General features: G+C 56.3%; 2 protein-coding genes across 4 annotated transcripts in view; one reads left to right on the forward strand and one right to left on the reverse strand.

The window, feature by feature from the left end:
* Positions 1–2,876: 2,876 nt before the first annotated feature.
* On the forward strand, positions 2,877–5,801 carry HYI (hydroxypyruvate isomerase (putative)). 2 transcript variants are annotated; one of them, XM_070786707.1, is made up of 8 exons: positions 2,877–3,204; positions 3,284–3,395; positions 4,414–4,528; positions 4,923–5,001; positions 5,091–5,140; positions 5,242–5,311; positions 5,489–5,533; positions 5,644–5,801. In XM_070786707.1, exons 1-8 carry the CDS (start codon positions 3,006–3,008, stop codon positions 5,715–5,717), a joined length of 744 nt encoding a protein of 247 aa, XP_070642808.1. In that variant the 5' UTR covers positions 2,877–3,005; the 3' UTR covers positions 5,718–5,801. The 2 variants fall into 2 exon arrangements, with proteins under 2 accessions (XP_070642808.1, XP_019813220.2); XM_019957661.2 differs by having other exon boundaries at positions 2,879–3,204; positions 5,399–5,533.
* Positions 5,794–22,272, reverse strand: part of SZT2 (SZT2 subunit of KICSTOR complex) — a 53,092-nt gene continuing 36,613 nt past the window's right edge. For both annotated transcript variants that reach the window (XM_019957662.2, XM_070786703.1), the window contains 30 exons: positions 21,605–21,757; positions 21,400–21,502; positions 21,209–21,314; positions 21,012–21,123; positions 20,366–20,484; positions 20,094–20,258; positions 19,768–19,852; positions 19,468–19,632; positions 19,216–19,383; positions 17,356–17,489; positions 16,801–16,967; positions 16,590–16,687; positions 16,368–16,500; positions 16,138–16,268; positions 15,902–16,002; positions 15,652–15,828; positions 15,196–15,463; positions 15,013–15,092; positions 14,805–14,930; positions 14,501–14,700; positions 13,099–13,189; positions 12,794–12,874; positions 12,637–12,711; positions 9,920–10,133; positions 9,405–9,558; positions 9,142–9,264; positions 8,642–9,047; positions 8,412–8,528; positions 6,784–6,852; positions 5,794–6,624 (listed from right to left, as the gene is read on the reverse strand). In XM_019957662.2, coding sequence (XP_019813221.2) covers positions 6,481–6,624; positions 6,784–6,852; positions 8,412–8,528; positions 8,642–9,047; positions 9,142–9,264; positions 9,405–9,558; positions 9,920–10,133; positions 12,637–12,711; positions 12,794–12,874; positions 13,099–13,189; positions 14,501–14,700; positions 14,805–14,930; positions 15,013–15,092; positions 15,196–15,463; positions 15,652–15,828; positions 15,902–16,002; positions 16,138–16,268; positions 16,368–16,500; positions 16,590–16,687; positions 16,801–16,967; positions 17,356–17,489; positions 19,216–19,383; positions 19,468–19,632; positions 19,768–19,852; positions 20,094–20,258; positions 20,366–20,484; positions 21,012–21,123; positions 21,209–21,314; positions 21,400–21,502; positions 21,605–21,757 — 4,265 coding nt within the window. In that variant the 3' untranslated portion in view covers positions 5,794–6,480. The remainder of the gene's footprint in view (positions 6,625–6,783; positions 6,853–8,411; positions 8,529–8,641; positions 9,048–9,141; positions 9,265–9,404; positions 9,559–9,919; positions 10,134–12,636; positions 12,712–12,793; positions 12,875–13,098; positions 13,190–14,500; positions 14,701–14,804; positions 14,931–15,012; positions 15,093–15,195; positions 15,464–15,651; positions 15,829–15,901; positions 16,003–16,137; positions 16,269–16,367; positions 16,501–16,589; positions 16,688–16,800; positions 16,968–17,355; positions 17,490–19,215; positions 19,384–19,467; positions 19,633–19,767; positions 19,853–20,093; positions 20,259–20,365; positions 20,485–21,011; positions 21,124–21,208; positions 21,315–21,399; positions 21,503–21,604; positions 21,758–22,272) is intronic.

Genomic DNA, 22,272 nt, shown 5'->3' on the forward strand with positions numbered 1-22,272 from the left:
CATGCCATAGCTTGCTAAGCCGGGGAGCTGCTGCTACTGAGCTCACGCTCCGCTTGCTACGGAAGCCCAAGTGCCCTAGAGCTGGTGTTGGGCAGCAAAAAGCCACTGAAATGAGAAGTCCATGTGTAGCTATGAAGACTCAGTGCAGCCAAAAATAACTAAATACATTCAAAAGAAAAGTTAAATGCAAAGAATCAAGATTTGTAATAATAACTTAGTGTAATGCTTATTTTGCAAAGTGGGATAAGGTAATGGCAAATGATGACTAAAGAAAATAATTTTCCTGGACATTATTCTCCTCTTGTATATGCTTTGATACATTATGTGAAGGTGGATATAAGGAGAAAAGCGAGCCATGAACATCTAGTTTATACATTATCTCTGCTGCCCTAAAAAGGGTACACAAGCAAAAAACAAGTAGACCATTGGAGCCTGGACAAATCTTTTTCCTGGTGAAGACCCAAGAAGATGGTGGTGTTTTTAAAGTCTTATATAGAATTTGCATACTCAGAGATTTATAGTGAAGCAATACTTTGGCCACATCATGCGAAGAGTTGACTCATTGGAAAAGACACTGATGCTGGGAGGGATTGGGGGCAGGAGGAGAAGGGGACAACAGAGGATGAGATGGCTGGATGGCATCACCAACTTGATGGACATGAGTTTGGGTAAACTCCAGGAGTTGGTATGGACAGGGAGGCCTGGCGTGCTGCGATTCATGGGGTCGCAAAGAGTCGGACACGACTGAGTGACTGAACTGAACTGAACTGTTGATAAGGAATTACTTACCTTAGATGTTACTCCACATTGTCAACAGTGGATCATAAACATGCTGAACTTGAGATTGATTAAAATGTTAAACTTAGTGAGGCCATATCCTGATTGGACAGTGCCCAAGAAACATGAAAGGCTTCCCTGATAGCTCAGCTGGTAAAGAATCCGCCTGCAGACCTGGGTTTGATCCCTGAGTTGGGAAGAGCCCCTGGAGAAGGTTCCCACTCCAGTATTCTGGCCTGGAGAATTCCACGGACTGTATAGTGAATGGGGTCGCAAGGAGTCGAACACGACTGAGTGACTTTCATTTTCACTTTCTTCCAAGAAACATGTTCCTGGAGGAGTCAGAGTTCCAAGCATAATGCAGAGGGGCAAGAAATAAAGTGATTTGATTTCAGGTGAGCTGACATCCGTCTGTTCGTGGAGGCAGTGCTGAAGAAATAGTACCTGACAGGAACTTGGATTAATTTTAACTCTCAGCCTGGACCCGGGGTGGCTGGGTGAGCCTGACTTGAGTTGCAAGTGAGCAGTGACAGAAGACAGTGGACACTGGGTTCTCCTGATGTTGCACTTCAAGCTGCCTTTTGTCAAAGTTAGCACAGGAAGCAGATCAGGATGACTTCTGTGCATGTGTCATCTGAGCGTAAAATCACATTTTTGAGAAGCCATTCCCAGGTGGTGCTAGTGGTAAAAATCCGGCCTGCCAATGCAGATAGATTTGGGACGGGTTCGATCCCTGGGTCGGGAAGATTCCCTGCAGGAGGGAACGGTAACCCACTCCAGGTTTCTCCCCTGGATAATCCCATGGACATGGACAGAGGAGCCTGGCAGGCTGCAGTCCATAGGGTCGCACAGAGTTGGACACGACAGAAGCAACTTAGCGCCTGCAGCACATTAGCACAGTCATAAAAAACTTAAGCATGGCCCTACTTTTTCACCATGTAATCCCAACCTGGAATCTGCCTATTCAATTGGGTTAGTGGGGCTGAAATAAATTTATTCGGATGATCTGAACAAACACCAGGAGACTACAGACACAGAAACCAGGGAAAGTCTAAATATCCTGGCCTGGGGAAGCGTAGACCTGGGAGCTGCCGTGGGTTTGGTCAGTCCTGGGAACTCTAAAGCAGCGGTATCTCAATGTGCTACGCCTACTCGTAGTGTTCGGTTATTCTCCTTCTCTGTTCTAATTTTCGTCACCACCTGACTCCAGTTTATTTAGTTTCTACAGCCAAAACCATCTGCCAAACCCACCGCTTACTTGGCTCTCAGGATTTCCTTGTTTGAACTCTCCAAGAGGGAATCTAATTGGCCAGATTAGCTTTACAAACTGGACAAGGGTCTCGGGGCCGATCGGCTGCGCTTGGATCAGATGTCTTTCCGTGGCCCAATCAGCTGGGGCTGAGAGGGGACAGCCCGCCCACAGCCGCTCGGTGCGGAGTCCAGGGGGTAGGGGCAGTTTTCCTTAAAAGGGACTTTGAACTTTGTACCTACAAGAGGAACCTGAGAAAACGATTCAGAGATGGAACCAAAAGGTGCATTAAAGAGCTTTCATAGCACATGCGCGCACGCGCGCGCACACACACACACACACACACACACACACTTTGAAACCCCTGTAACATGATCAGTTCTAGGCTGTTCAGGTGTGGAACGAGCAGCTAATTCAAGGTTTTCTCGGGGAAAACGAAATAATATGCTATAAGACCTCATATACACTGTGATCAGGGTTTTCTAAGACAAGACTGCACATGTTGAGTTTTTGCCCTGTACAGGAAAGTTAACGGCTGCGTGGTGCGGCACACGGCTTTCAAAAGTTCTTTAATGAACAAGATACTCCGGTTATGATGAAGGTAAACACCAAGCATTTGTTAGCATCCACGTTCCTTCACCCTAACTGGGCCCGCGCCCCCTCCCCATGCCTTCCTCTCGCGTCCGGAAAAGTGCACTTTCCTGGCAGGTCCTCGGCCCTTACCACCCACGGGTCTCCCAGCCGGAGAGGGCCGGCACCCAACTCGCGGCGCCAGCGCGCCCCCGCGCGGCCGGGCCGGGTTCCTCCACCACTTCCGGGTCCTCCACGCCCCGCCCCGCCGCTGCCGGCAAGTGCGGCCCTCCAGTCTTTAACCCGGCCCTGCATGCAGCCTGGGCCGTGAAGTCCCCCGCTCAACCCTGCCCGCCATTGCAGCCTTCTAGCTGCGGAGACTCCGCCCCGCGCGCGCTCTCGAGAAGCCATGGCTCCGCTCCGCTTCTCGGCCAACCTGTCGTGGCTGTTCCCGGAGCTGTCGGGCTTTCCCGCGCGGCTCCGGGCCGCGGGTAGTTCAGGCTTCGAAGCGGCCGAGATCGGCTGGCCGTATGCGGAGCCGCCGGAGGCGCTGGCGCGCGCGGCGCAGGAAGCCGGGCTACGAGTCGTGCTGATCAACACGCCCCCGGGTGCGCCGGGAGGGCCCGGGCCGGGACAGGGTGGGGCAGGGGGGAAGGAGCAGGGAGCTGAAGCCCATTCTTTCCGCAGGAGACAGAGAGAAGGGGGAGAATGGGCTCGGGGCTGTTCCCGGGAGGCAGGCGGCCTTCCGAGAAGGGCTGGAGCAGGCGGTGCTGTACGCTAAGGCTCTGGGCTGTTCCAGGTGACCTCCCCTCTCCATTCCCCCGCCTCCATAATCCGCGAGAGAAGAGGCTCAGGGGTACTCCCGTCTCTGCCTCTTCAGGCCTGGGCCCTTGTAAATTGCCTTTTGCATTTCATCTGTGTGTATGTCACTCTCAGTTTGCAACTCTTTCTTGCTCACCTCATGCTGGGAACTCAGTATGACCTAGGACATAACACAGTCAACAAAGCAGTGATCCATTAAGAGGACTGGTCAGTTCAAGGAGACCTTGGGAGCAGAGCAGGTACTAACTCGGTCTGGGGTCAGAGAAAGCTTCTTAACAGGTAGTGATGTTGAACTGGGTCTCCGTGGTGGGTGCTTTCTTGACCAAAGGAGCATTCCAGGCAGGGATGCAGTAGCCACACGCCCCTGGGGGCTTGGTGTATTCTGCAGAGATTATGAGGCTGGAGGTGAAGCCTATCTGCTTTGGAGGTGACTGAGAAAGATGAGGTGGTGAAGGGAGAAGGTGCGGGACTCAGAGTGGGGCTGATAAGGTGAATGTCAAATCCTGCACAGGGCAACCAGGCTGAGAAGGAACTGGCAACAAGCAGTTATGGGGCAGAGGGAGGAGTGTGTGTGCAGAAAACAGATGGGGAGCAACTAAGAAACAGATGCAAGGAGGAGAGACAAGCAGCATGGAATAACTGAGCGTAAGGGTCAAAGTAATTTTTTAAAGGTGAGGCTTGAGGAGAAGGGCCATGGAAAAGGAGAATCTGGATGTACAGGACCGGCTGCATGAAGGCCTGTGGTCTCTGAAGCAGGAGGATGGTGGGCCTTCAGAAGGAATCTGGGAAAGGTCTTGGTCTTAGGTTGACACAAGTATCTGAGGGCACCGGGAGGCCTGAGCACCACAGCCAGGTCCCAGCTGGAGACCTGGGGAGACGGGAGGCTGGTGCAGTTGGAGGGCAGCTGGAAGAGAAGTCCCCAGGGAGCGTGGGCGTGAAGGCTTCTTCCAGGAGGATGGACTCCACAGCCCCCTCCAGTCCCATTTTCCCCACAGGATTCACCTGATGGCTGGCCGAGTGCCCAAGGGGGCTGACAGAGCCGCAGTCAGGAGTGAAATGGAGATAGTTTTCCTGGAGAACCTCAGGCATGCAGCTGAGGTTTTGGCTCAGGTGAGACAGTGAAAGGGACTTCTCAGATGGCACAGTGGTAAAGAATCTGCCTACCAATGCAGGAGATGTGGGTTTGATCCCTGGGTCAGGAACGTCCTCTGGAGGAGGAAATGGCAACCCACTCCAGTATTCTTGCCTGGGAAATCCCATGGACAGAGGAGCCTGGGGTCACAGAGTTGGACATGGCTGAGCACGCACACGAGACAGTGAAAACACACAGACACACATACTCCATGCATGTATGTATGTGGAGGGGAAACACAGTAGGGAGAGCAGTGAGGTGCAAGGCTGGGCCCTGGCCCAGGCCAGAAGGGCTGGAGATCGGCTTGAGCAGTGACTAACTGAGGGGGTCGACTTGGGGAGAGCTCTACTCATGGATCTGGCCTGGTGCTAGGAGAACCTCGTGGGACTGCTGGAGCCCATCAACACCCGCATCACGGACCCCCGGTACTTCCTGGACACGCCCCAGCAGGGTAGGCCCCCGGCCCCCTGCCGCCTCCTGTCCATTGATTCTCCAGCCCTCCTTGAGTCTCATGACCCCCCTCCCTGGTTTCTCTCCCAGCGGCTGCCATCTTACAGAAGGTGGGAAGACCCAACCTCCAGCTACAGATGGTAAGTGGGGGAGAGGGCGTGCTTCTCAGAGGGCCGTGTTCTCCAAAGCTGGGGACAGTGGTGTGGGCTGCAGGGTCTGACTGTGGGAATCTCTGCCCCAGGACTTATTCCACTGGCAGATCATGGACGGGAACCTGACAGGGAACGTGCGAGAGTTCCTGCCCATTGTTGGTGAGGGCCCCTTTCTTGGCTTCTTCCTGGTCTGCGATGAGGCTTCCTCTGTCCTTCCACTCCCTCTACCCCAACATCTACCCCCAGGGCATGTGCAGGTGGCACAGGTCCCGGGTCGGGGGGAACCCGATAGCCCCGGAGAGCTCAACTTCTCCTATCTGTTCCAACTGCTGGAAGATGAAGGCTACACAGGCTTCGTGGGCTGCGAGTACCAGCCTCGAGGTGAGGGTGGGCTGAGCCTGGCCCCAGGGAAGGCCTCTGGAGGGACAGTGTCGGACCGGGGCTGTCGTCCTCCTCATGGGCTGAGATGCTGCGCGCCCTGCTCCCCTCAGGAGACACAGCAGAGGGCCTGAGTTGGCTGCGTTCATACTGGGAGATGAGGGGCCGCCCACAGGCTGGCCAGTGAGGTCCTGTGCTCCAGCCACACGCCTCTGGGACGGTGAGCAGCACGACTGAGTCTCCTCTAATTAAAGACAACCTGCTGAACGTTTCCACGTGTGTGTTATTGGAGGGGAGGGGAGGACACACAGTGTCTAACTCTTCAGTTTCTTTGGGTCGCTTCCTCCTGCAGAGAAGGGCCATACAGCTCCTGTTCAAGTCCTCCAGTCTGGGCCGGTGTGGCTGTGTCCGTGCTCCCTGTGTACAGATGAGAAACCAAGGGTGCGACGGCCAAGGGACTTGCCCACGGTCACAGCTGCTTCAGAGGCAGAGCTGGGATTCGAACGGAGGTGTCTTATCTCAATGGCAATGGTTTGGCAATGATGTCCCAGTGGGAACTGATGATCAGAGGACTCGAGATGGGGGTGGGGGAGGTGGGTGTCGGACAGGATTCAGGCAGAGCAGCTCTAAGGGGTCTACCTGCCACCTGATATGAAGAATTCCCAGACTCAGCCAGGTGAGCAGAAAGGAGTCTCCTTCTGGAAGGGCCCGGGGACCTGAGAGGACATGGGCATCTCAGGAGGTGAGTGGACCCTCTGGAGCCCTGTGCTGGTCAGTGGCAGCAAGTGTTTAGGGAGCATAGCTCCTGCTACAGGCCCCCAAGACACATTCACACGACCTCTGGCGTCCCTCAGTGTCCAGTCTTGCCCAGGGACCTGGAAGGGCTGGCCAAGATTTCAAGAGGGCAACCTTCTAGACCCATGATTCGAGGACATTCAGTGGCCCGTCCCTCAGAGGAGGCGGGTCCAGAGGGTGAAGCAGGCTGTGTTGATGACGGACTCCAGGTGGTGGTAGGTGGAGACCAGCTGGGCGGGGGGGCTCTCGCTGTCCTGGGGCTGCACAGGGAAGGGCTCTCGGAAAACCACTGTCAGAGACTAAGAACAGGGAGTGGGTGCAGTGGTGAGAGGCGGGCAGGCTGGGCCCAGGAAGCTGGGCTCCCCAACCTCAGCAGGCTCTGGGGTGGAGCATTTGGGGTATAGCCTCCCACTAGGGCTGACACAAAGCCCCTCAACAGCCCCCACCCCTGTTCTCACCGTCTTTCCCAAGTGGGAGTCCAGAAACACTAGCACAAAACAGTCCGTGAACTTCTGATTCAGCACGACCTAAAGACACAGACACAACGAGACGGACAGTGCGGCAGACAGACCTCCACGAGCGCGTCCTGGAGGTGGGGCCAGCATGAGGAAGGCCGGCTTTCATCACCACCTGACCCCCCTTGCGCTGCAGCCTTGCTTCTCATCCGTATTGGCTCCCAGTCAGCCTGTGCAGGACGTCAGGATGAGGGGAGTGGTCCTTGACTGGAAGGCCCTACACAAGCTGGCATCAACACCTGAAGCCCATCAACAAAGGGAGGCTCTCTCCCCTCGACGAGAATCCTCCTTGCCTCCTGGGTTTTGTGTCTCTGGCCTCCCGGATGTCTGTCCCTGTAGCTCAGCTTTGTAATCTCTCCCCAAGCAGTTTCTTCTATGCCCGGGGCTTCAGTGACCTCCTGTTCATATAAGTGCTGCCTACACCCCTCTCCTGAGCTCCAATCCCCGATGTCCACAGACCTTCCAGACTGTGGTCCTGCAAGGTCCTCTTGGGCCTCAGACTCAACTCATCGCCCTTCCCCCAAACCCGTTCCTGCTCCAGCATTCTTGCCATCCACAGAAGCACCCCCATCTGCTCACACTCGCCCGCACTCCCGCAGCCTTACCCTAACTAACCTCAGCTTCTGGGTGATGCTTTGTCACACCTTGAAACTAAGTCTTCCCCACAAGCACCATGTGGCAGGACCCCTCACCATGGGCCAAGTACTATTTTTTCAGAAATCTTTTGAACCTTACCCCTCCTAAACTGCTGCTCTCAACTGGGCCATCCTTGAGTCTTGCAGTCCCCAGTGCCCACTGCCATAACTCTCTTCTCTCCACTGCCCTTCCCAGCAACCTGTCAATCTCTAATGTGCACATCAATCACTTTGGCTGCTGCTGCTAAGTCGCTTCAGTCGTGTCCAACTCTGTGCGACCCCATAGACGGCAGCCCACCAGGCTCCCCTGTCCCTGGGATTCTGCAGGCAAGAACACTGGAGTGGGTTGCCATTTCCTTCTCCAATGCATGAAAGTGAAAGTGAAGTCGCTCAGTCGTGTCCGACTCTTAGCGACCCCATAGACTGCAGCCCACCAGGCTCCTCCATCCATGGGATTTTCCAAGCAAGAGTACTGCAGTGGGGTGCCATTGCCTTCTCTGGAGATGGTGGAAAAACAGCTGCTGGGCCAGCAGGTTGGGGGTGGGGCCTTGGACCTGCACTCAGCCAGCTCCCAAGTGGGGCTGATGCTGCTGGTTCGAGGACCACACTTTGGTCAAGAGTCCTGAAAGCCCAAGAAGTCCTTTCTGGGACTTGAACCTACATGAACTAACCACTTATGAGGTTCCAGAGCTTGGCCCCTGGGATCACTAGCCAAGGTTTGTGCCTTTGAGGGTCCTGAGAGCATAGCTCTAGGTTCTTCTCAGTGAGTCACAGGCTATGGCTTGGTGCTTGAAGAGTTTTCCTCCTATCTACCTGTGTCATCACTCCCTCTCAGCCTCCCCCCAGAGCCTATGTAGTCAGGCTGGGGCTCCTTGAGGGGGACCCTGTCCTCCCTCTAATGAGGATTTCTTTCAGAGGAAGGCCAAGGAAACTTACCAGGTACTGAGTCCCCAAGTCTGGGCTCTGGAAATGGCGACAGCTCTGGGGAAAGCGGCTCAGGAGAACCTTGATCAGGCTTTGGTACCAGGAGACTGTCATAGACAGGAAGCAGTCCTGGGGGAAAGGTCCACAGGCATGGATCTGCTGTCCCAGAGCCGCCTCTGAGACTCCCGAAACCTTTACCCTGGCTGCTGGTGGCATTCCAAGCACCCACCCCAGCCCCTTACCAGCTGCGGGTCAATGTCCCCAATGGATTTGGCATGGACTGCTTCTAGGAGCTCCTCCAGCTCGGCCAGGGCCAGGCGCCCCCCTAGCCTCAGCCGATCAGGTCCTGGTGGTTCCAGCAAGAAGAGGCGCTTCCAAAGGGTGTCCCGACGGCAGTGCCCTCCAGCCAGCCGGACCAACTGAGCCAGCCGTGCGCGTGCCTCGCCCACCTCTGCAGCCAGTGGGGGGAAGAGGGGAGCTGGTCCGGGGGCCAAATTGGCCCCAGAGGCCTCCCCAGGGCTACTGGCTGAGCTCCCAGGAGCCTCTGGCTCCGGCGTCAGTCTGGGCGGCTTCCGGAGCCGGCGCATGTCCACAGTGAGTCTGGGGAACAGCTCTCGTTGGCTGGTGAGCACCACGAAGAACTGTAGCCTAGGGTGGGGAGGAGGTAGGAGCGTGGTGGTCACAGTAGGGGAGACGGCCATTTCAGGGCAAGAGCCACGTTCAAGGTAGGGGATCTGCTGACCGAAGAACGTGCCGCTCGGCCTCTCCTTGCTCCTCAAAGGGTGCAGCACAGTGACAGACAAGCAGAGACACGTCAAAGTCGTCCTGGTGACGAAGTCCCTCAGAGTCGAGGTAGGAGCCAGAGCTGAGCAGTGGGGGTGGGGGAGACGTCAAACCTGAGGTTCTGATGAAGCCAGGCCCACCCTTTCAGCCTAAGAGAACACGGGTCCCCCTACTGCAAGGATGGCCCTGGCTCCAGCTCCACCTGTCCCCATCCCGCCTTACCTATGCCATGCCGACACCAGGGCATACTCATTGTGTTCCGGGCCTCCTGGCCGGGCCATCCGAAGCGGCTTCATGTGGTAGGAGCTGGCATGGTCGGCTACGTAGTTGTACAGCTGGTGGGCAGCGATGAGCGGGGTGGGCAGCTCCAGGGTCCCTGAGAGGCGAGTTACAGTAGACACTGAGCCCCAGACAGACTCAAGGATCTGTGGGCTGGAGGACAAGAGTCCCTGAGGCTCTGACTGACAAGCAGACTGATTCTTTCTGGGGAGCTCCTGTGGGACATGGGGGTGGGACAAAGCGGCTCAGGGCACACGGGGTACAGGACCTAAGCTTATGAAACAGACTGGGAGTTACTTAAGACAGAAAGGTGAGGACAGGGTCCAGGTGACGCAAGGCGACTGACGACACAGGAGACGGGGGACAAGAGACAAGGTCTGGCCCCCGAAGTGGTCCCTTCGGTCCCGGCTCGCGGCCTGTTCTTTTCCGGGCTCCCTGGCTGGCCCTTGGGCACTGACCTTGGTAAATGTGATTGCGGCCGAAGTGGGGCCCATCTGGGTGGTGGGCCAGGAAGTGTCGCAGGAAGGTGGTCAGCTGGTAGCCGTGCCGTAGCGCCAGGTGGGCGCCCAGCACGTGCTGGTGCACGAGGCGCAGGTGGAAGTCGTAGCTGAACGAGTGCACGTGCATCAGGTCCCGCACCCGGTCGCACTCCTCCGTGAACAGCATGGACAGCTGGGGAGGCGCGGGGGGCCAGGTCAGGGGACGACGGCAGGCGGCCCAGCGCACCCCCACTTCCCTCCTCCTGCCTGGGAAAACGCCGCTCACAATTCACCCTGTCCTGTGGGTCCCTCTGCCAGAAACGCTTCTGTGAGAAGCCCTCCTCATGACATTCAACTGTGTTGTAACTGTTGACATGAAACTGACCATTTTGAGAGATGAACCTCTGAACTCTGTATCCCAGAGTCCACTCAAATCCAGCACAGATTTACTCATGTAATAAATACTTGCTGAGTGCCTACCACCTGCCTACCTGGTACTGTTCTAGGTGTTGGGGATACACACCCTTGCCCTCAAGGAGCTTACAGTCTAGCAGTGGGGACAGGATAATAAACATCACAGTAAATGAATACACAGCAGATTAGTAGATTGTTATGGAAAATCAGGTGGTAAAGCAGGTGTGGTTTTAAACAGGGTGGGCTGGGTAGGCCAGGTGTGTAATTACTATTAGAAAGGTTTTTCTGGGCACTTCCCATTTCTCCAGCTTTATCTTCTCATCAAATTACTTGCTGTCCCCAAGTATATATCACATATTTTCTCTACACTTTTGTACCGGCCATTCTCTTTGCCTGAATGCTGCTCCCACTGACCCCCAAAGCTGGCTAACTCCCACTCATTTGTAAAGCTTCATCTGGGACATCCTGTCAAGGCTAGCCCAGGGTGCTGCTGAGTCACTTCAGTCGTGTCCGACTCTGTGGGACCCCAGAGACGGCAGCCCACCAGGCTCCCCCGTCCCTGGGATTCTCCAGGTAAGAACACTGGAGTGGGTTGCCATTTCCTTCTCCAATGCATGAAAGTGAAAAGTGAAAGTGAAGTCGCTCAGTCGTGTCCGACTCTTCTCGACCCCATGGACTGCAGCCTACCAGGCTCCTCTGTCCATGGGATTTTCCAGGCAAGAGCACTGGAGTGGGTTGCCATTGCCTTCTCCCAGCCCAGGGTAGGCCTTCTCTAGTTGATCTGCGAAGGAATGAATGAATGAACAAACCACTGATGCAGGAAGAAAGGAAGGCAGAGACACGGAGCTGGGCTTCTCTTGGAGGAAATCAGCATTACTGAGAGTGTATTAACAGTTGGATAAGTGAGGCTGGAATGGCAGAATCTACATGAGCATGCCCCTTGGTGGCACTGGGCAAAAAACTAGTAGGAAAGGAAGTCAGTGACTGTAAATGAGGCAATTGCCTAGGAGTCAGAGTAGCTGCAGGACCCTGGGTAAGTCACAACCTCTCTGCTTCCGTTTCCCCATCCACTATGGAAATAAAGGAAAGGCCCTCATAAATTTGAAGCAGTGTGATAAACACTGCAGTCGCCAAGGATGAGCCTCAGATTGCAGCCCCAGTACTGCCACCAACTAGCTGTGTCCCTGGGGCACACCACTTAACCTCTGTGAACCTCAGTTTCCCCATCTGTACAGCAGGAATAAAATTCTCTTTGCTTAGAATGTATACTAAACACTTACTAACTAATAGCAATAATAAAGCATCTTAGAAATCTAAGTAGGAATACAGATTAGATATGCAGGGGCAGAGAGAACCAAGCTGGACAGAGATCAGGGGTCAGGGAAGTCAGGACTTCAGGAAGCTCAAGAGAATAATGAAGTGGGTCCGTCCTGCCAATACTACAGCAAAGTGTGGAAGAGTACCTGCCCGTCCAATCTCCCTGCTGTGCCCTAGGCCAGGTAGGTTCCTGCACCGAAGTCACCAAACTTTCCTGGATCTCACTCTCCTGTGATGACTAGACGAGGCATCCATACCCGAGTCAGAGCCCACCACCTACAAGCTGGATCTGAAGCTGTCCAGATTTGGGAAGAGTCTATGCCGTCTGTCCTGGAGAGTGACAGCCTGTGCCCAGTCAGACCCTGATCTCTTAGAAACTCAACTTGAGGTACAAGGAAGGCAGAGGCCCTTGCACGACAAGCCTGACAACCCAAAGGGGCCAAACTCGCTCAAGGCTGGAGGGCTTCAGGTCCCTGACCACACTCGGTCCTGACTCATTCATTCATTCTGAGCCCTCCTGAGTGCTCAGCCCTCATGGGGTACAGAGGCCCTGCCTTCAGGCAATCAGACAGGGCTAGAAATAAAACCAAGTGTGGGGGTATGCTGTATGGGTGGGGACTCTAGTCCACACTCTAAGTGTTAGTGACTATATGAACAGTGCCAGGCTGCCCCCCCTCTAAGCCAGGACTGGCACTGGCCCACCCATGTGTCATATCACCATTCAGCTCAAATGTCCTCACTGTCCACCCATCTACGGTCAGTGCCAGAATGACTCCAGGGCCAGACTGGCCCCTGTGCTGCACTGCCTTCTGCCCCCAGTGCCATGCCTGAACACAGCTCTGGACTATCACAATGTGACTGGTAGATGGGCCAGTCATGGCACTGGAATGACCCAGCTACCCACAGCAGCAAATCATTGCTGGGGTTACACTTAGACCCCACAGCCCTCTGTCCCCACCACTTACCTGAGAGTTGACAGCTTGCCCCATGGGGATTCGGGAACATTCCAGGGCAAACTGTTTGACACAGAAATAACAGCCCTGGAGAGAAGACAAAGATGAGGTCAGGAGGGCAAGAGACAGGAGGGCCTGGCTCTCCTCACATGGTGCTCCTCCTGTTTACCTGAAAAGCCAGCTCCATGAGGATGATGCCCCCAGGCAGTGCCCGCTGCAGGTGGTATGTGGTGACTGGAGAGCCCGTGCTCTGCAAAAGGAGAAAGACTGGGGTTAGGGGCAAGTATGGGGGCTCTTGGGGAAGCAGGCCCCTGGGCCAATGACTTCAGTGGTGTCAGGCTGGGATCAATGACCTCAGTCATTATCCAGGGCCCCTGACTTTAGGCCTTGGGCAAATAATTCAGGCTTAGTGATGCTGGTGTCTGAGGCATCGCTGATTTCACTGCTGGGGAAGGCACATGACAATGTGTTTACCTTGGGGCTCCCTTCAGCCTTGGTTTTCGGGCAGGAGAAGGAACCCCGTCCTTCTGTTCCAAGGATAGCCATGGCCCGAAGCCGACTGGTGCTGCAGAAAAGGAAGAGGGACAAGGGGGTGAGGCAGGCTTGTGGGGTGAAGGGTCCCTGCTATCAGACCCAGAACCAGTTCACATGGAGTCACTGTGGAGGCAAGGAGACAGGCTCAGAGGTAACCTGCTTGGGTCCCACGGTAGGTCAGTGGGCAGGCTGAGACTGGAGTCCGGGGCTAGACTGTGGTGCGGGGCTCTCTCCACAGCAGGTGCTGCTCTAAGGGGAGGTGGAGACAGGCCCCTCTCTTCCAGCGAGAGGATGAGTGTGGGGCCGGCGAGGCTGCCATGACTAAGGGGAGACCCCGGTGGGATATGGCAGTACCTGCTTGTTGGAGGCAGCAGGGGAGGGTGGGAGGGGAGTGGGTGATGTCCATCTTGAGACTTCACGGGGAAAGCTCAAGTGGATGCTTGATGCCCTGGTAAGGACAGTTCCTCTGAGAGGGAAAAGGGGTTCTCTTTTGAGCTGGGAAGGTCAGTTTCAGTGATCTAAAGCCTACTGTCCTTCCTTTCTCAACTCAGAGACAAAGGGGAAAAAGAGAAGTACTGTGAATGAGGACAAAATAGAAAGAGCCAACGAGACCACTTATCATACTCAGGACTACAAACTCCTGGGACTGTTGCTGGGGGTGGCGGGGTGGGCAGTGGTCAAAGCCTTTGGCAAGAAGAAATGTCCCACTTAATTCTCAAGGAAATAGGGACCAGGCCTATTGATAGGAGAGACTTGAGAGGGAGGAAGGTCTGATTTAAAATTTTCCTCTAGAAACATATATTTAACCTTAGTGTCTTTGGTTTTAAAAGGGCATTCTGACTTTTGGGAAGAACATAGCTGAATGGGAAGGACGTGAACACCAGAGAAATCCCTGCCGCTGGGACCTGGCTGTGGAGGGCAATAAGCTGAGTTCCTCCTGGGGTCTGTCCCGGAGAAATGAGAGGGGCAACTGAATGAAACATCCTGGAGGTGCAGGCTTGTCCTCCTCCTAAGGCCGGGGAGAGAACGGGAGGCCGGGGAGATGGAGAGCTGGCTACAGAAACACTAAGGAGGTGGGAAATGGCTTTCTGGGCCTAGGGGGCATCTTGAGTAAGAAAGCATGACTTACATTTACTACTTTGAAAAGGCATCAAACTGAAAACAGGAGGGAGAAAACAAACTCACATATCTGGATACATGAAATGAACTGTCATAGCGTGGGCCTGGTGAGCTGAATGTGCACATGGCCCTAATTACCCAAACAGGACCCAAGGGGAAGGGAGTGTGGGCCCTCACCTGCCATGGAGGAGGAGAGGAGAACAGGGAGACGAGAGGGGCTCACCTGCGGGCAGGCGAGGGGGGCCGCAGCGGCACCAGCACAAAGCCCATGCTCTGCAGATACTGCACGTACTGCTGCAGGAAGGCCAAGCTCAGCTCCTTCAACCAAGGCTCCTCCCGGGCGCCCAGCGGAGGCCCGTCCGAGGAGTCGCAGTTGGCAGGGGATTCTCGACTTCCAGAGGCCGACTCAGGGCGATGGCGCCGCTGTGGGAGTGGAGGTTAAGAGAAACTCTACCCACCGGCAACCACCCTATCAGGGGTCAAGGAACAGAGGTCCTCCCGGAGAAATCCAGAGTCTGGAGCCTCACCTGTCCCTCCAGGGGCCCCGAGGTCTCTGGGGGCCCATGCAGCCAGGCTGCAGGGTCAAAGAGCAGGGCCGTCGCACAGTAATGCACCAGGCGGGATGACTGTTTCAGGGTCTCCAGCTCCCCAGCCTGGAGAAATAGAGTGAGCGCTGGGCGGGGGGCCAGGGCAAGGGTCACGGGGCGGTCCGGAGGACGCGGGCGGGGCACTCACACTGATGGGCATGCTGGCTGGGGCGGAGCGCTGCTGCCACGTGACAAACAGGTTCTCCATCTTCATCTGGCGCTCCAGCTCTAGGGGTTGAAGGCTTTTACTGGCAGACCCCAGGAGCAGCCACCCCTCTTCCTGCCGGGCTCCACAGCTGGCCCTGCCTGCCGCCCGGCCCAGCACGCTCACCTCTGCGCTCTGCCATCTTGATCTCCAGGAACTGTTGTCCATGGTAGGTGACAGGATCGGGCGGTCTGGGCACAGGGCCGAGGGAGGAGGTGGGGCGGGCGGCCGTGATATCCCGCAGGGCCTCATCGAAGGGGAATGTGTCCAGGGGAAGGGGGCCCCCGCCCCGCGAGGACCCACTCAGCCGGCCCTGCTCACGGCTCAGCGGGGGACTTGCACTCCGGATGAGGGTCTCTGCTTCTACGGTCGGCAGCAGGAATGGGTTTGGCTCCTGAGAGAGATGAAGTCTCACAATGGGTCCAGGGCCTCTGCCCTCAGACCTCCTCTCCTACCCCGTGGCTGCCTCTCTGACTCGCCCTCCCTGCGACCTCTGCTCTCAGTCTGTCCCCTCTCCTGTTTCCGGACGGCAGCTTCCTTTAGCTGACCACCCAGGAGAGGAAGGGCCCAGACGGCAGGCACCTTTTCATCCCGCACTGGGAAGTCCAACTGGCCGTAGTGGTGGAAGAGCCCCAGCTTCTGGCTGAGGAGGCAGAAGATGAGGTGGGCGCGTGCGTTCTGCCACTGCACGAGGCGAACCAGAGCACGGCCCAAGGCTGCGCCCAGGTCTGGAGCCCAGTTGTAGGTCAGTAGCTGGAGCTGGAAGTCAGGGCTCAGCGTCAGTGGGATCACAGAGCCCCTCCTACCACCCGGCCCCTGGCCCCACGCCTACCTTTTTGTCCACGACCTCTAGCAGCAGAAACCTCTGCCGGGGAGCATTTCGCCCCATGCTCCCGTCACCTCCCGGCTCAAAGCGCTGCACGGCTTTGGCAGCTATGGGGTCAAGGGACAAAATGAAGGTCTTGGGACTGATCCCTCTCAATCCCTCACTGACCCCCAGAGGGTCAGAGGCTACAGGATCAGTCATTCTGAGACCCCCCCCACCCCCACTGCAGGCTGTGGCCTCACCCTGCTGGGTGGGTCTCCTCCACTGTGAGAAGTTCCTGCCCAGAAGCAGCAGGTGCCGTTCAGCTGCCGGGCGGGGCGGTGGGCCCAGCTGTCCAAGGGAACACGGACTGAAGAGCTCTGGCTCAGGAGTCCTAGTGGGAGGGAGGGACAGACAGAAAGCAGACCATCCACGGCCCCATTCCCTGGCCATCGCCTCTCCCACCTCAGCTTCTGTGAGATCCCAAACTCACAAATGTTGCTCAAAGATGCGGACACTGGTGTCGCCAGCCATTGAGGTGACCAGAGTGGTGAACTCAGACAGGACGGATGGGAGGAGGAAGCGGGACACCATGTGAGTGGAGCTCCTGGACACCGAGGCGCAGCCTGGATCCCGGGCACAGAGGTTGTGGTGGGGCTTGGGGCTGGGGGCTGGGGACTGGGCCACAGGCTCGGGGGTGGGAGAGGGGTCTCACCAATCTGAACCATGAACTCCATCCAGTGCTGAGCAACACGAGCAAACACAGGCTGCAGGGTGCCCGCCTCGCCCTCTTCCAGCTGTGTGGTCCTCCGTCTGAAGACACAGCAGGAGTAAGAGCCTCGCACCCACACACAAGACCTGTATGGTCACACGCACTCAACAACCCCTGTGACCTCACAGCACATTTTCCATGACAACACACATACCTTTGTCTCTGGGCCCCAGACTCTGGGCCCGCTGCCCGCTCAGTCCCACCCGGAGTCCGAACGCTTTCCGTTTTGTGACGCCTCCGGCCCCGAGTGTCTTCTGGCCGATCCAGGACAATGTCGTCAGTTGTTTTGGGGGAACCCAAGTCCCCACATTCTGTTTTACTCTGGGGGCAATGCAGTGAATGAGGAGGGGCTACTGGGAAGGGGAATGTGGTGGAGGATGGAGGCACCCAAGAATAGTTACAAGAACCCAGAAGAGCTGGAGGCTAACCGAACAGCCTTGAGCAGGCTACTCAACTTTCCAGATCCTCAGTGGCCTCGCTAGTAACAGGCCTGCTGAAATCTTGCAGGCTGTGAGGATCTGACAAGGAAAGTGGAAATGAAAACACTTAAGCTGAGGCTATCTGTGTATAAGTGGGAACGTGCCATGTTCTGTATACTCCTGTCTAAGGGACAGAGCTCTGAGGCAGGGCCTCCAGGGAGTAGAGAGGGGAGACAAGAGGCGGGCAAGAAGGCAGAGGTCAACCTCACCACCTCCCTTTATTCCATTACCAGCATATCCCAGAAGCTACGCCGGCCAGCTTTGCTGGGGGGAGTCACAGGTTCGCCAGGGCCAGGGCTGGGGGGAAAGGTGCTGGCTCGGCCTGCAGGGCTCTTGGTGTCCAGCGACCCACTCCTGAGACTCCCTGTGAGCAGCAGGCATTACAGACTCTTGTCACTGACCGTCAACCCTCTTTCAGACAACCCAGCCAGCCCCAAGACTGGTAAGAGACAGACATGCCATTTACTTACTCTACCTGTTCCTGCAACCCAGCCAGCCCCAAGACTGGTAAGAGACAGACATGTATTTACATACTATACCTGTTTCTGAATGGCAGAGTGTGTGTGTGTGTGTGTGTGTGTGTAGGGAGTTCCTGATTGTGTGTGTGTGTGTAGGGAGTTCCTGGTCGTGAGTGTGTGTAGGGAGTTCTTGGTCGTGAGTGTGTGGAGGGAGTTCCTGGTCGTGTGTGTGTGTAGGGAGTTCTTGGTCGTGAGTGTGTGGAGGGAGTTCCTGGTCGTGTGTGTGTGTAGGGAGTTCCTGGTCGTGTGTGTGTGTGTGTGTGTGTGTGTGTGTGTGTAGGGAGTTCCTGGTCGTGAGTGTGTGGAGGGAGTTCCTGGTCGTGTGTGTGTGTGTAGGGAGTTCCTGGTCGTGTGTGTGTGTGTGTGTGTGTGTAGGGAGTTCCTGGTTGTGTGTGTGTGTAGGGGGTTCTTGGTCGTGAGTGTGTGTAGGGAGTTCCTGGTTGTGTGTGTGTGTGTGTGTGTGTGTGTGTAGGGAGTTCCTGGTTGTGTATGTGTGTGTAGGGAGTTCCTGGTGGTGAGTGTGTGTAGGGAGTTCCTGGTCGTCTGTGTGTGTGTGTATAGGGAGTTCCTGGTCATGAGTGTGTGTAGGGAGTTCCTGGTCGTGTGTGTGTGTGTAGGGAGTTCCTGGTCCTGTGTGTGTGTAGGGAGTTCCTGGTCGTGAGTGTGTGTAGGGAGTTCCTGGTTGTGTGTGTGTGTGTGTGTGTGTGTGTGTGTGCAGGGAGTTCCTGGTTGTGTGTGTGTAGGGAGTTCCTGGTTGTGTGTGTATATAGGGAGTTCCTGGTCCTGTGTGTGTGTAGGGAGTTCCTGGTTGTGTGTGTATATAGGGAGTTCCTGGTCCTGTGTGTGTGTATGGAGTTCCTGGTTGTGTGTGTGTGTGTGTGTGTGTGTGTGTGTGTGTGTAGGGAGTTCCTGGTTGTGTATGTGTGTGTAGGGAGTTCCTGGTTGTGTGTGTGTGTAGGGAGTTCCTGGTTGTGTGTGTGTGTGTGTGTGTGTGTGTGTTCAGGGAGTTCCTGGTCGTGTGTGTATGTAGGGAGTTCCTGGTCCTGTGTGTGTGTAGGGAGTTCCTGGTCATGAGTGTGTGTAGGGAGTTCCTGGTCGTGTGTGTGTGTAGGGAGTTCCTGGTCCTGTGTGTGTGTAGGGAGTTCCTGGTCGTGAGTGTGTGTAGGGAGTTCCTGGTCGTCTGTGTGTGTGTGTGTGTGTGTGTGTGCAGGGAGTTCCTGGTTGTGTGTGTGTGTAGGGAGTTCCTGGTTGTGTGTGTATGTAGGGAGTTCCTGGTCCTGTGTGTGTGTAGGGAGTTCCTGGTTGTGAGTGTGTGTAGGGAGTTCCTGGTGATAGACCCCCAATCTCAGCGAGTGACAGCCGCACACAGGCACTTCCATCAGGTGTGTCACCGTGCTGATGCGGAGGTGATGGACAGCCGAGAATGTGTATCTTAGATGCAGCCTCCGCCACATCTCCCCAGACTCTCCTTGCACCCTGACCTGGAACACCGTCTCACCTGGATCTCTGGGGTTCTCCCCTCAGCCCTGGCCCTGGCGAACCTGTGACTCCCCACAGCAGGACTCCACATACCTGCGGATGTATCCTCTGTACACAGCGGCGCTGGCAGCAGCCAGAGCTCCATGATGGCATCCGCCAGGGCCTGGCGAGCTGCTGTTCGGAGCTTCTCCTCCAGCTGCACAATGCTGATGTTGCCCTTTTCCCACACATCCAGTCGAAGCCGTGGGGCCCCGCTTGGAGCTGGAAGAACAGGGGCCACTTGAGTGTGTCCCTGGTTTCCACAGCATTAAATGAACACCCCCTCCTCTGACCAAACCGCCCCACCTGAAGAACTGCCCGGCAGGACTGGGCAGCGAGTGACTTGAGTCAGCTGCTCGAACTCTTCCTCCTGTAGTGGGTCTGGGGGCCCCGGAGAAGAAGTGGGCCATGATGCCTGCGAGATGGGGGCTCCCTCCTCATCCACAAAAGCTAGAGTGATGCAGGCGACCCCTGGGTAGAAATCCAAAAGGAAAGCTCAGCTCTGTGACTTCTGGGCCCTGCCCTCCCCACCCCCCATCCAGCTTCGGGACAGGAACAGGCTTTCCCACACCCCGTGGCACCACGGGCCCAGGGGCTGCACTGTACCTTTGCCCCCAGTGCCCTGTCCTCCAGGCTTGTTGTACAAGTAGATGTCCAAGTCGGGGAGGCCACCCTGCGGCGGGAGTGGATGCTGCGGAGAGAAGAGCCTCTGAGCACTAAGACCAGGCAGATGGACACAGGCTTCAGGGAACAGGTATCCACGGGGAGAGTGGGGAACAGGCACACACAAGAGCAAAGGGAGACACAGGTAGGTGTTACGGGCCGGGTGTACAGAGGTCCACGGGCGCACAAAGGTACCCGGGTGGGAATCTGCAGAAAACAGCTACTTCAGCAAGCATGCACGCAAGTGTGGACGGGGGGTGCAGCCTCACCTGGAAGTGGTTCCGGCTGTTGCTGTCCGTATACTTGGGGGAGTGCAGGAAGATGAGCAGGTTCTGCCGCAGGTACCAGGCCAGGGCGGGAAGCCAGGGCCGGCAGCAGGGTGGCAGGCCCAGCTGCAGCACCTCTGAGGGCAGACTCCCTGGGGGCTGGATGAACTGCAGAGAGGGAAGGAAGGGGAGTCAGAGCTGAAGAAAGAGGTTCTGGCTGCGACTGTCCCGGCGGCTGCGGTGGAGTCACGCAGGGAGCCTGGGAGGGAGCTGACCTCCACGTCAGCTGGCGTCAGCTTGCAGTTCCGCACGAGCATGACCGTGATGACGTCTAGTGTGGCCTCATCCAGGCGCCGACGCAGAACCCGTACGAGCTCATCCGTGATCTCAGGACCTGGACACGGCCATGGTGGGGAGGTGGAGACACTGGCAGAAGATCCAGCCACCCCATCTCATCCCTTAACCCCAGACTCAAACAGGCTGCCATACATCAGAAGCTGCCAGCACTAATTTCTAGTTCTGCCAAGCTACTCAGCGTTTGACAGGCGAGTCTTACCTCTCAAAGCCTCGGTGCCCCCCTCAATACAGTGGGAATAATAATAGCATCTATCTCATCAGTAACATTCTTAGCCCAAGGCTAGTATACATTTATTGAGCCATCAATAAATGAGCCAGTTGCCTACTGGATACCTTGGGTTCAGTGTATCCCAAACCCGCCCCAGTATCTGGCCAATGGGACCACCATCTATCCACATATTCAGTCAGTTTAGACGTCTGGCTACATTTTAGCCAGCTATAGGTCCTACCCTTCAACATCCCAGGAGCCTGTCCTTTCCCACCCAGCTCCTGCTCGAGAGATGCCCGGAGCTAGTGTAAGAAGTCCCAGACAACTGTGGAACCACATCTGGCCACTCCCCTCACCTGCCTGCCCCACGCCATGCACCAGCAGCTGGATATGTCTGTCCACTTGGCCCACAGGACGAGCAGCATCGGAACTGCGGCTGGACGCCATGTCCAGGGGAGAACGAGGACCCTGCAGGGACACTGTGGTCAGGGCCTGGCTCCAGGGAGCAAAGTCTGAAGGAGCACGGGGCAATCGGGGAGTGGGGGATACATGCCGAGGCTTCCTCGGAACAGAAGGGCTCCTGGCTTCGGGACAGAGCAAGGGACGGGGGCAGGGCATCACTGTCCCATGGCCGCTCACTGCAGGACGTCTCCAGGAGCCTGGGAGAGAGTGGCACGGGAGGGCTTTGGACCACAGCTCCTCCACTGCCCCAGGCTGTAGCCCGGCTTCCCAGGACCCACATACCGCAGGTAGTACACAGCTTTTGTTGCTCGCTCCTGATAAACAAACATGTTCTTCCGGTTCACCACAGAGAAGGCATTAAGCACAGAGCGTAGGGCCTGGATGGCTGTAGGGGGAACCTGGGTTTAGAAAACTCTTTTCTCCAGATTCCCCACCCCCACCCCTGACCCCGCTACACTCCACCTGCCCTCTCATGCCAATCACATACCCCGAGAGACGCCCATGCTGGGTCCCATTTTGAGGCGTGAGTGGACTCGAATCACGGTTCCCCATACGACATCACAGGAGAAATGGCCAGGGACAAACTGCATCGTGGCGGCCAGGTACCCTCGGGGCCCACAGCTCTCATCGGCAGCATAATCTGGGGGACGGGAGATGGTGGATCAGAAACAGGACACAGCCCTCTGCCCTCAGACTTCTCACCTGTGAACTGGCCTACCTGTCCTCAACCCACGACTCCTCTGGCCGATCGCTCTGTGGGGGGAAAGACGGTCACTTTGGGTATTAAGATAAGCTCTTAGGAAGACAGGTCATAGCACAGAGGTTTTCAGAACTATCTCAGGAAGACATGGAGAAGGAGCTAAGAAGAGGTATCAGGAAAGGCAAAGCATAGTCCTGGGGATGCTGCCAGGACACTCTGAGCCTGTCGGAATCTAATATAGAACATATCCTACTCATGTACTCATTGGGCAGTGCAATAATAATACACACCCCACTAAAACAGAACGTGTGTGACTGCTCACATACCCCTACGGCAGGGGTGACACTACGCCCTTTGCTCTGGAGGACAGCTAGCCCAGAAAACCCGAAGGGTTGGGTGGCTCTTTGCAAGACTGTGGCTGCAGCCCACGGCCTTGACCGACCCCTTCCAGGTTG

The sequence above is a fragment of the Bos indicus genome, chromosome 3, assembly GCF_029378745.1.
Source record: "Bos indicus isolate NIAB-ARS_2022 breed Sahiwal x Tharparkar chromosome 3, NIAB-ARS_B.indTharparkar_mat_pri_1.0, whole genome shotgun sequence".
NCBI lineage: Eukaryota > Metazoa > Chordata > Mammalia > Artiodactyla > Bovidae > Bos > Bos indicus.